The sequence below is a fragment of the Choloepus didactylus genome, chromosome 10, assembly GCF_015220235.1.
Source record: "Choloepus didactylus isolate mChoDid1 chromosome 10, mChoDid1.pri, whole genome shotgun sequence".
NCBI classification, from domain to species: domain Eukaryota; kingdom Metazoa; phylum Chordata; class Mammalia; order Pilosa; family Megalonychidae; genus Choloepus; species Choloepus didactylus.
The window spans coordinates 101873671-101886714 of record NC_051316.1 but is presented as its reverse complement, the minus strand read 5'-3'; the positions used below and the strand labels follow the sequence as shown (position 1 = coordinate 101886714).

Genomic DNA, 13044 nt, shown 5'->3' with positions numbered 1-13044 from the left:
TTGGGTTTGTAAAACTACTAAAGATTAGTTCTTAAGGTTGTAGCCGTAATCTGAGCGCCCAAGGATGTCTTTTTAAAATTTGTTCGCCCAGAGGGAGCATCATTTTCTAATTTGCACGAAGTCACTTTATTGTCTAGTGGTAGGCAACCCCATCTTGGGCTCAAAAATGTAAGCAAGCAGTTTAGCTAAAAGGAAAGAGTTAAGAATGGGATACCTTGCATATAGATAGAATTTTATTTAATTAATTAACTTTTATCTTATCAGATTAACTATCTTAAAGGTAAAAGTTTAAGAGATTAGAAAATAGAAAATGACTCTAATGAGAGAGATAATGGAAAGCAAACATGTATCAAGTGTCCACTGTGTGTCTTGCATTGTGCTGGGTATTGTGCATATACTGATGAGGAACTTTTGTTCTTTCACAGCATCCATGTGAGGTTGATGGCATTTTTTTCCAATTTGCAGAGGATGAAAATATATTTAGAAAAATTAAATTATCTGCCCAAAGTCACTGTTTTAGGAAAGAGCAGAGCCCATGCTTACGCTACTACAATGACCTCCTTCCCTTCCCCAAAGAGATTAAAGATCTAAAGAGATTAATTTAAAATTAGCAGAGACTAGTTTAGTAAGGTTTTCAACCAACATCAGCATTTAACTAGGTTTCAGAAGGAAAAGATACCATTAAAAAATCAAATGCCATTTTAGTTATAAAATCTGTGATGGCTAGAAACACAGCTCACAGGTAAAAATATAATACAGGAAGATTTGTTTGCTCTTCCCTTTCGAGAAATGCCCCACAGAAGCAAAAGATAACAGTTATCTAGTGGGAATTAGCCAGCAGCGAGCTGTTGTCAAGTTTGTGCGCGATTGGCCCTCGGGAGGTTCCTGTGTTGTTATTTAAAACTGGGAGGGTGGGGTCTGTCTACAGAAGCTGCTCGTGATTGGACAAGCTGGGCTGCCGCTCACTCTCGGCTAGGAATGTAGTTTGAACAAGGGAAGTTACAGAGGCTCGGAGGCGCTTACAAAATGTGGCTGTCAGAGAGGGAAATGGACACGAATTTGAAGAAAGCATTAGAAAACGTTCAGCCCACAGTTTCCCTTCTCAACGACTCAGTTTTAACAGGAAAAATTCTAAGCTAAGGTATGATGATTTTCTCACTCTTTACAAAGGACATAAAAGGAGGAGGAGCCAGAGATATGAGTTCCTGTTTTTACAACTCTTTTGTGAACTCCACTGTAGTGAAAATCGCGGAATCTACTTTTGTTCCTGTGTGTTAGATGCAGATCATTGGAATATTGAACTAATTTTTTGTCTTGTATATTAAAGAGTTTGAATGGAATTTTTAGTGGTGAATTTTAAAGAATTATTGCTAGAGATAGGAGTGCAGTAGTTGCTTTTTTTATTCTTCAACCATAAGTCTTAAGTTTACTTAAGCTGTTATCTGCAGTTACCTTTTCAGAAAGATTTCAGATGAGTATTTGGGGAGTGTAGGGAGAAAAAAGAGTTTTGAAAATCTCATCAGTTTTTACCAGTAGTAAAATATAAATCTTCCAGTCAAGCTTCCATTCATTTGTTCTTCAAAATTAGAGACTTCTTTCTTATTATTAGGGGTAGCAACCCTCTAAAGTTGAGCAATGTACTTTTATAATCTAATGGGTCTTAGACACAAGAACCTTGGTGTTAGTTGTTTAGATTGAAAACCAGTTCTCTCTTCTGATAACTTTCTCTTGATTTATTGTTCTGTTCCTTCCCTGTGCAGACAGACTAGAGCCTTCTGAGGGTGTGAGTAGACGGGTAAAGGTTCTCTGGGGAATTATTTTGTCTCCATATGAACAGTTGCCCAAGGACACCGTACCTCCCTTTTCCTTAGCTGGGAATTAGAATCACTAGCCAGAGTTCTTGGGCAAGTCATTTGATGGATTTCAGATTCAGTTTCTCATTTGTAAAATGAAGGGTTAGACTAGATGAGTGGTTCTCAGGTTTTCCGCCAGCACACCTGAAAATACAGTCCACTCCTTTCAGTAACAGTGGCTCCTTAATGTGATGACTCAGGGTGTGAGAGGGTGTGTGGGTATGTGTTAGCTCTATTTTCTATCTAGAGTATGTGTAGTAGTAGGGGGGGATGTGTCTCCCTAGGGCCCTCCATCTTGAAAATCACTGGGCAAAATGGTCTTCGAAGTCCCTCTCTGCTCCCAGCAAAATGTTTCGTTGTACAAGGGATTGAAAATAAATTTGAATCCCAGATAAATATTTATTTCATGTCTCAATATTTTCCTCTAAGAAAACTTTTTTTAAAAGTACATTTAATGTAGGTGTGGTTTTTTTCAGATTAAGGAGGTATACTTGTCTATTATAAAACTTTTAAAAATTATATTTAAAAAAAACCTCTAGTCTTTCCCCCAAATGTAATCCTTGTTAACATTTTAGAATAATTTTTTAACACTTTTTCTATGGATGTATGTATATACAATTAATTAACTTTTTGGAAATCTTTTTTAAAAGACACGTTTTAATGCAGTGTGAAGAACAGTGGACTTAGCTACGTTACCTACTACCTCTGCCCTTGGAAAAATCACTTAACAGCTCTGATCCTTTTAAATAAATTTAAATAAAATTTTAAATAAAGTGAAGTGAAATTTTATTTTCCATTCCTCTTTTTAAATTTAGGATTATTACTTTTAAGAGTTTAAAGAATTTGGGTTTTGGTGATTCTTTTTTTTTTTTAATTCAGTCCCATATGAAGGCTCTAAAGAGGGGTAAAGAACAACAGCTTGACATTATGAACAAGCAGTACAAACAACTTGAAAGCCGTTTGGATGAGATACTTTCTAGAATTGCTAAGGAAACTGAAGAGATTAAGGACCTTGAACAACAGCTTACAGAAGGTGAGAATTTACCTATGCTTTAAGGTAAATCAGTTTCAGTGTTAATGGTAGACAGATGACACTCCGACAAGCATTAATCTAAAGAATAGCTGAAAATGTTTCAGCTGTTAATACTAGTATTTGACGGAAAAATATTTGATGAGTACCCGAAAATGTTTAATAAAACTTTTAAATCTTTAGTTTAGTTTAGTTTAGTTTAGTTACATTGATGTCATTGTGAGTCAGGTCACTCCATTCAGTAGCAAAGAAATCAAGTACATGAAACTGATAAGCTGTCATGTGATTGTCTTCTGTGGCATAAAATCCTTTGCAAGCAAAGAGCACATTTGACATCAGGGCATTCAATGTTTAATTATAAGGAGAGTGTAGAAAGGACTTTAGGATTTAATTTTGCAATGAAAATTCAAATTATGACATTCTAATAATAGTGGAAGAGAAAGATAATAAACTAGTAGCTAAGCTGGGCTTTATGTGAAAAGGTTCCAGTCCCTATTTTGCCATTATCAGCTGTGTGACCTTGAAGAAGTTACTTCTATTTTCAATTATGAGTTTCCTTACCCTAATACCTGTGTAGCCAGGTTGTTGGGAGGATTAAATGAGATAGTGTTCTTAAAGTGCCTGGCACATAATAGGTACTCATATATATATATTTTTTCTAAGTCCATGAGTTACATGTTTATGCTGCCAGTATTGGATTAGTCTTATATATGGAATATTTCTGTTCTGTACATGTAGCAGCAGGAACTCACAGTTTTGCTGCACATTTTTCATTTTTTTATTTGGGAATTATTAAAGTTCTTTTACAGCATGAATTGGACATTTTATAAGCATTGCCCACTAAATATTTTCATTGTAAACTGCTCAATACTCCTGTAATGTGAATAATAGGAAAAAACTATCTTGCACATCTTGAAAAAGAAAAATGAGAAAGTTGAATTAGGAAATAATTGAAATCTTGGAATTTCACTCTTAGCTAGTAACAAACAGCTAAGGGCAGTAATTATATATCCTGAAAGAATTTTCTTGCCGTGTTTTTACCTTCTCTTGTTCCATTTTGCTTAGGCCAGATAGCGGCAAATGAAGCCCTGAAGAAGGACTTAGAAGGTGTCATCAGTGGTTTGCAAGAATACCTGGGGAATGTCAAAGGCCAGGCCACTCAGGCCCAGAATGAGTGCAGGAAGCTACAGGACGAGAAAGAGACATTGCTGCAGAGATTGACCAAAGTTGAGCAGGAGAGAAACCAACTGGAAATAGTTGCCTTGGATGCAGAAAATATGAGGAAGGTATGGTTTGTTTCTTCTTGCCTGTTTTCCTTAGCCTCAGGTATAGATGATGACCAAATGAAGTTATTTAAAGAAGTTAGTTATCGGTGCAGTTTTAAGTGGCAAAAAATATAGTGGCCATTTGGTGGATATTTTTTTAAGTTTGTTTTTTTTTTCCTTTAGTTGTAATATGTTGGAATCATTATTTTTCCTTTACTAAGGAAAGGAAGATGATTCTTCCTGAAAGGTGTTGTTATCAAATAAATCCAAAGAATATGAAATTGTAGCTATTACAAATGCTATGCACAACATTGATTTTTCTTGTTATTACTCAGTAATTTTGACATCATTTACAGCTAACAAGAAAGATACAGTATTGTAAATTATACCATTCCCTATCTAACTGTTGACTACCTGATTTGAAGTTTTTTCTTGCTCTGTTTTAGATATGTGGCAAACTTTGTCATGCATGAGAACCAAATGTCATCCTCAGTAGGGCTAGCTCCAGAAATCTGCATTTTATTAAAATTAAAAATCTTTATTTTAATTTGAAATCTCTCAGGCATACAAAATATATCAAAAATAATATTTAACCCCATGTCCCCATAACCCAGTTTAAGAAATAAAACACTGCAGATACATTTGAAATGCTCTTACAGAGGTAGCAAAACCCTGAATGTAGTTATCATTTCCCTGAGTCTCTGTTCTTGAATTAAATATGTATTCATACATAATCAGTATGTTACACTGATTTGCGTGATTTTAAGATTTATATAAAAGGTATCAGTGTACATATTCTTTGGCCATTTCCTTCCCTCATATTTATGTTTTTGAGAATTATGTACATTTGATACATGTAGCTCTAGTTTATTTATTATTATTGCTATATCTAGTATCCCATTGTATATACCTACATAAATTTGTTTATTACATACTCATCCTCTGAAGATGAAAGAACCATTTTCTGGAAACCAAACCATTCTTTGAAAACCTTTTGCTGTAACAAAGAGTGCTGAGAGAAACATTCTTGCACACAGATGGGCACGAGGATTAGATCCAGAAGTAGAGCTGTGGTACAGAGATTATGTGCATCCTCAGCTTCACTGGATATTCTCAAGTCACTGTCTGTGCCAATTCCTATTCCCACCAGTAATGTGGGAATTACACCACATCCTTGCCAATACTTGGTGTTGTCCAATTTTTCTTTTGAAAAAATTTCTTACAGAAGAGTTGCAAGAATAATACAGAAAACTCACATATACTCTTCACCCAGATTCGTCATTAGTATTTTGCCATATTTGCTTTCTCTCTCTCATATATTTAATTTTTACATGATTTTGTATAATTTTTTTCCTGAATCCTTTTGAGAATTAGTTGCAGACATCAACATGCTTCTTTGTCCCTAAATATTTTAGCATGTGTTTCCTAACATAAGCACAGAACAGTTACCAAATTCAGGAAATTTAACATTTTGTTAGACTTTATGTTTGATGAATTTGAAATGGTATCTTTTTTCCCCATTTTTTTATTATAAAGATTTTTGCACTTACAGAAAAGTTGAATGAATACAGTGAATATCTGTGTCTCTCCACTTAGTACTGTGTATTTGTTTTCTCTCTCTTGCTCTTACAGACACATACTTTTTTTTTTTTTTTTTTTTTTGGTCCAGACATTTGAAAAAGACAGATGACTTTATTCCTTCTGCACACATCTCTTAAACAGAAGGATATTGGCCTACATCACAACAATGCCATTATTACATGTAGGAAAATTAACAGTAATTCTGTATCTTAATCTAATATGTGAACATTTTCAAACTTCCTCAGTTGTACCAAGAATGTCTTTTTTTAGTTTGTGTGTATGTGTAAAATCCAGGCCAGTAGTCCTATACAGAGTCCTGTGTTCTGGATTTCTCTGGTTGTTTCCTAATGGTGTCGTTTAACATGTTTCTCTATGCCTTGTATAAAATTGTGTGTTTTTTTGGTTTTTTTTTAACTGCATTTCCCCCTGATTACTAGAGAGGTTGAGCATCTTTCATATATTTATTTTCAATTCAGGTTTCCTCTTCTATTAATTCCTTGTTCGTATTCTTTGCCCATTTTTCTATTTGTAATATCTTTTTCTTAATAATTTGTAGGAATTCTTTATATTTTCTAGATATTAATCCTTTGTTCAGTATATGTGGAATCTGCATTTTGAACAAGCAGCCCAAATGTTTAGATGCAGTTAGTCTTTGATATATACTTGAGAAACTATTCTGGAGAAGTTCTCATCACAGAATCCTCCTCCTTAATCCAGAATAGTTTAAACTATTTCCTCAGGAGCCCAAATAAATAGATAAAAGCCATAATATTCGATCACCAAAACAGACAAACTAAAATGAATCAGAACTGTGGTACGGTAATCAGTATGGACTTATATTCCTGTTAGCACTTACTGAAGTTACACTGTGTATCACCCTTAATGTTGGAGGGTGCCAGTCCCATTTTGTTCTTCTGATAAGTGAAAGTACTACAGATAATAGAAAGAGTATAGGCTTTGGAGTCAGAGAGCATATCCTGACTCTATCCTTTTTTAGCTACACATTCATATGCAATTTACTTAAGCTTTCATTCTCCGGTTCCTTGTCTGTAAAACAGGGATAATAATACCTTGCCTTGCACAGTTATTGTAAAGATTCAATGACATAATGAATATGAAAACATTTTATGAAGTGTCTGATGGAAAATAGGCCCTTACATTTTCTCTTCTCTTTTTTTTTTCCTTCTTTTCTTCCTTGTATATATTCAGATTCATTTTAAGTATCACACAGCTGGTTACTTTGGAAAACAGCATATTGGTAGCTTCCTGATTTTTCCAATTATGTTTAGGGTTTTGTTTTCCAACCTGGATATACACAGCCTGAGGCCTCATCATATCGCTGATGAAAACTTTCTATGCCAGGCCAGCAATGACTGGCCAGCATTTGCTTTACAGTGCTCGAATTACTCATAATGACTCGCAGATGCTTAAGCAGTACAGTGGGTTCCATAGTTAAACATACACTGAATTTTTCCAGGAGCTTGCAGAGCTAGAAAGTGCCCTCCAGGAGCAGCATGAGGTGAATACATCCCTGCAGCAGGCCCAGGGAGATCTCAATGCTTATGAGGTTGAGCTAGAGGCTCGATTAAGAATGAGAGATGCTGAAGCGAACCAGCTCAAGGAAGAGTTGGAAAGACTAACACAGCTTAGTGAGGTAAGTAGGAGCATAAAACTGCCTCAAAAGATAAGTAGCCTTAAGAAATCAGCCTTTCTTCAGACATTCCAAATTGAAATACTACCACTATGTGTACGTGGGCCGATCATCTGACTCTGAGCCTGTTTCTTTTCTGTAAAATGGGTTATGGTGAGGATAACTCGGATAATGGGTGTGAAAGCACATGGCAATTGATACTCAATAAAATTGTCATTTTTCTTTCTAAGAACAGTTTTAAGAGACCTTTAAGTTGAAGTTAAATTTTATTTTGCTATTTCTTATAGTTAGATGAAATATCTGCTAGTTTAAATTACACTTGCAAATTAGAGAAATAGCTGTTTATCCAGTAAAAACTTTGGCCACTGAAGGCCTGTGGATGTTACAGGAACCAGCACAGACACAGTCTGCCCTCATGGAGTTGACAGTCCAATAGGTGAAGCAGGCGTGGGAGAAGGAAACACATGGGGTTCTGTGACAGGGGAAGGGGCGTCAGGGAAGACGTTTCAGCCAAAGCTTCAATAGGTAATATAGCATGTAAGTAACATTGTAGAGTTGCTGGGTAATGTTGAGGGCTCAGTTAGGGTTGGTGACCATAAATTTATAGTGCTACCAGTCTGTCCAGTGGTGTTACTTTCTCCTGCAGAAATAGACAATCCAGGAACAAGTGCAGGGAAGGAAGATGTAGTATCCAGACAGTGGTGCTGAGGGATTAAGATAATGGCTAAACATCATAGGAAGAGAAAGACAAGGGAGAATGTAGAGGGAATTGAAGGGTCTAGTGAGGTTGAAATGTATTTCATTAGTGTAAGCAGTTATATTATTGTCTTTATCAGATTAAATATAGAATTTTGTTTAAAGTTTATTAGCCAGATAGTCTGCATCTTCCTCCAGGAAGCCCACCCTCACCTTCACTCTCTGCCTGCTGAAAATCTGGGTTCAGAACACTGTTTCAGTTTTCTCGTAGCATGGGCTGGGTCAAGGCATTTTATCATGCTATATTGAAAATCATCTCTTTAGACTGTCTCTCCTCCTAGACTCAGAACTTGGTGAAGGCTCAGGTTGTGTCTGCATATTTCTGTTTTCTCAGCACCTGGTACATGAAAAGGTTTAATGTGTGCTTGTTGGATGAAAATGAAATACAATAAGATAATTTGAACCCCAGGAAAGCATCAAAAGAGCATTCATGTGATTAGACAGTGAACTAAGAATAGATATAACTTATTATGTTCATTTGTATTCCTTCATTACTGGATATCAAGTATCCCTTGCCAATTGTCAGAATTGCATTTCTCAGGAGTACCATATTTTATGCAATTACTGTTGACAAGATCGAAGTCTCAGAAAATAGGTTGGGGAAAAACAATTAAAATGGCATGAAATACATATTTTTAAATAATGGTAAGTAAAAATTTTTTATTGCATCCCATTCAAATAAATTCTTCTCCTCTTTTAAAAGTTTTCAAGCTAGTTCTTACTAGCTTGAAGTGCATTGTCTTGTGTACTTCCATTATCCTTTATCTTTTTCTCATAAGTCGAAACAAAATGGCCTTGCCTTCTCACAAATTCACTTGTTATTGAAAGGGACAGCTCGCCGCACCCTGCTACTAGCAAGCACCAGGGTTGCCACGAGTGGTCTTCAGATCACATGTTGAAACTGTTGGGCATCACAGATCTTTTTCTGATCTACAGATCTATAAATCTCTGAGTAGTAAACTTTCGTTGTATAAAATCACTTATGAAGCTTGTTAAATATAGATTCCTGGATCCTACCTAGAGATTCTGGCTCATTTAGTCTGAAGTGGCATTTAGGTATCTGCATTTTTAACAAACACATCAAGTAGTTTTGACTAAGTGAAAGGGGGACAATAATTATCGGATCACTCAAAGAACTTTTAAAGGTAGGTGTTTGGCCCTCCTCTGGAGATTCTGATTTGGTGTATCTGGACTGAGCTGACTCTGATGCTTACTCATTAAATATTAATAGCTTAAGGGGTCATGTGAAAAAAAAATCTTGTTTTTATATTTGAGAGTACAAAAATAAAACTGAGTTCTAGAACCGAGTTTAATAAGGGATTGTGGGTGTTAGATCATAAATTATTGCTATTTTACATTTTCATATCATTGTTTTCTATGGCAATAGTTAGAACGATCAGCCCTTCAAACAGAACTTGAGAAGGAAAGGCAAGCCCTTGAAAATGCCCTTGGAAAAGCCCAGTTCTCTGAAGAAAAGAAACAAGAAAACAGTGAGCTCTGTATGCAACTTAAACAGCTGCAGGTAATGATTTGTTGTTTCACAATATATCCTTACATGGGCCATCCAAAGATGTTATCTTTTCAGTCAGGCACATGACAACCTGTTCTAACATGAAGTGAACAACTTGAGTAATCAGAAAAAATGGAATTGTGCATGGGTTGGCAATATAGCCTTTGTTTCCTCATGAGACTGTTGTTTTAGTTTTGATGTTATTAATACGAATATCTTTTGTGTAGTTATGATGGTGCAAAGAGATGGAAGCAGTGTCAGCAGTATACAGAGAATGTTGCTGTGTAAACTCATGGACCAAAGAAAGACCTTGTGTTTCTCTTAAAAGCATATTTGTAACCAGATTGAGCTAAAATGATGAGATTGGTACATTTTTCTTCTACTGAAATACCTTTGATATTGCCCAAGAATTTAAGTAGAGTGGGTTGTGGGAGAATTTCTTAATTGTAAACCCTTTTCACAATCCCCTTCTCAGAAAAGATGCTATTAAAATGCAATTATTTTGCATTTGTGGGAGTTTTCTTTGGCAGGATATTTTTACAGCTTTTGTGTTAATAATCTGCTCAGTAAGCTGCAGGAGAAGCAGACGGACAGTATTTTCCAGATAATTAAACTTGCTCAAAGAGGATAGGTGCCTGAACAAATAAGGACCTGGATCAACATTCAGGTCTCCAAATCTGTGAAGAGAGGGGTTGCTTGGCTGGCTGAGGTGACAGCTGTTTTACTTCATCAGAAATAAAGATTTGGAGTTGTGATAAATAAAACTAAGCTCACCCAAATTCTCTCCTCCTGTTCCAATGCCTTGAATATTTTTCCTTCAGAGTTTAAGGAAATTTTAGTGCTTCAACTCTGAAGCAAAAATAAAATATGTACATGTTTCCCACATATTATTGTGTGAGTTGTGTAGGTATTGGGAATTGAATCATGTCCCCCATGAAAGACATGTTCACATCCCAACCCCTGGTCCTGTGGGTGTGAACCTATTTGTAAATAGGACCTTTGAAGAAGATGTTAGATAAAGTATGGCCAAACTGAATGATGGTGGGCCTTAATCCAATATAACTGAAGTCCTTACAAGCAGAGGAAATTAGATACAGAAGGAGAAGAAAGAAGCTGGAAGTCAACAGAACCCAGAAGAGAAAGGAGAAGATACCATCATGTGCATTGCCATGTGACAGAAAAGCCAGTGAATCCCTAAGATTGGCAGCCATCCAGAAGATACCATCCCCGGGAAGATTATAACAAGCCTTCTAGCCTCTAAAACTATGAGCCAGTGAATTCCTGTTGTTAAGCCAACCCATTGTATGTTATTTGTTTTGACAGCTAGGAAACTGAAACAGTGGGTATGTCAGATCTTCATTGGATTTTATTATGGAAATTCTCAAGTAATTACAAAAATAGAATAATCTTATGAGCCTGTTTTTGCCCATTACACAATTTAATCAACATTCTGCTATTACTGTTTTCATTTAGTCCACTTTTTTTTTTCCTGAAACATTTTAAAGAAAATTTCATATATTTTTATCTCACTCATAAATATTTTCATATACGTCTCCTACAGAAAAGGACTAAAATATATTCTTCAGGGGCTTCCTCTTCCAGGTGGAAACAAATCAGCTTTCCAGAGTGCTGGCCCATGCTATGGGAGCTTGCTAGGAACCAGAACCACTCTCAATCTTTCAGGACCTTTGTGGCTTTCTCATTTTTTTCTTTTCTTTGTCTCTTGGTATTATACTTGGCCCATTATAGAACCGAGCCCTAAAGAGACATATCTTTACAGATCCATCACATGATACAGATTTTTTTGTACTGGGTCTTGGTTTAGAAAGCTTGTGCATGAGGGAATCTGTTTTCTGACCGGATAGTGGATTGGCTGACCTTGGCTCAGATCACCTATGGCCAAGATTAGATAGAGTACAAATATGGACAGCAATGGATGGGGACAGTTTACAGAAATGGCTCCAAATGGACCAGCCACTTAAAAACATGTAAATGGCGATTCTAAATTTTGCTTTTTAGTGTACAGTGTTACAGTGGGTTTGAAGTAAATCACTTGGGTGGAATATGGGTATTCAGGAGAACACAATCAATAGTTTAGGATGTAGAACTATTTCTCTTTATAATTTAGGTAAATTTCAGCAGTTTCTTTTTACTTGAAAAAGTATCTAAATTTAATTCTGTGGTATAGATGTTTTCACTGGTTTGTTAGTAGTGAGAATATGCCAGCATATAGCAAATACTCCCACAGAGTATTATAGAGTTTTATAGAAGCTTCAGAATAAAATGTTCCATTTTTCAGTTGATTAGCAGGTGGAGAAGTATATTATGGAAAAGTGTTGTTGTTTTTTTTTTTAACTTTGAGTTATGGACATTCTCTAGCATATATAAAAGTAGAGAATATTATGATGAATCCTCATGTATATATCACCCAGCTTCAACAGTTACCAATACATGGTCTATCTCATTTCATCTAGAATGCCCTCCATACCCCATCCCTCAAATCTGTTCACACACTGGATTATTTTGAAGTAAATACCAGACATCTTATTTTATTGATCAATAATGTACTACTGTATGTATTTCTAAAAAATTAGGACTTAAGAAAATACAGTACTATTGTTACACCCTGTGATGGTTAGGTTCATGTGTCAAATTGGCCAGGTGATGGTGTCCAGGTGTCTGGTCAAGCAAGCACTGGCCTAACCATTACTGCAAGGACATTTGTGGCTGGTTAATAAACCAGAAGTCTGGTTTATTATATCATCAGTCAATTGACTGCAGCAGTGACTGATTACATCAATGAAGGGCATGTCTTCTGCAATGAGAATTCAGTCAGCTGGATTTAATCAAATCCATTGAAGTCTTTTAAGGGAGAGAGATAGAGGACCTTCACTTCTTCTTTGGCTAGCCAGCAAAGCATTCCCTGAGGATTTCATCAAACACCTTCATCAAAGTTGCCAGTTCACTGCCTGAGGAGTTCATCGAACACCTTCACTGGAGGTGCCAGTTCGCTGCCTGCCCTATGGAATTTGGACTCATGTATCGCCACAGTTGAGTAAGATAGTTATAAAATCTTATATTTACAGATATCTCTTGTTGATTCTGTTTCCCTAGAGAACCGTAACTAATACAATGTGGTACCGGGAGTGGTTCTTGAGAAACAGGATTTTAAAATGGGCATTTACAACTGGTTTTCTACTCTGATTAGATTCAGAGACACTAATGACTCCATTTCCAATAATCAAGATGGCACTGACGGTCCATGGTGTGAGTTGGCATTGGAGATACGCAAAATATCACCATTTGATTCACCTAATCATACTCTTGTATGAAGCAAGGCTCTGGATGACAGTGTTTTTGACACACCTTAACAGAGTTTTGCAGAGTTAAGAGGTATA

At 36.1% G+C, this 13044-nt stretch overlaps 1 protein-coding gene across 10 annotated transcripts in view; it reads left to right on the top strand.

Moving 5' to 3' along the window:
* Positions 1 to 13044, top strand: part of CNTRL (centriolin) — a 112942-nt gene that overhangs the window by 44434 nt on the left and 55464 nt on the right. For 9 of the 10 annotated variants that reach the window (XM_037798333.1, XM_037798332.1, XM_037798335.1 and 6 more), the window contains 4 exons: positions 2733 to 2886; positions 3949 to 4169; positions 7207 to 7383; positions 9524 to 9658. In XM_037798333.1, coding sequence (XP_037654261.1) covers positions 2733 to 2886; positions 3949 to 4169; positions 7207 to 7383; positions 9524 to 9658 — 687 coding nt within the window. Of the gene's footprint in view, positions 1 to 955; positions 1142 to 2732; positions 2887 to 3948; positions 4170 to 7206; positions 7384 to 9523; positions 9659 to 13044 lie in introns of those variants that run through there. The other variant, XM_037798339.1, reaches the window with a different exon arrangement.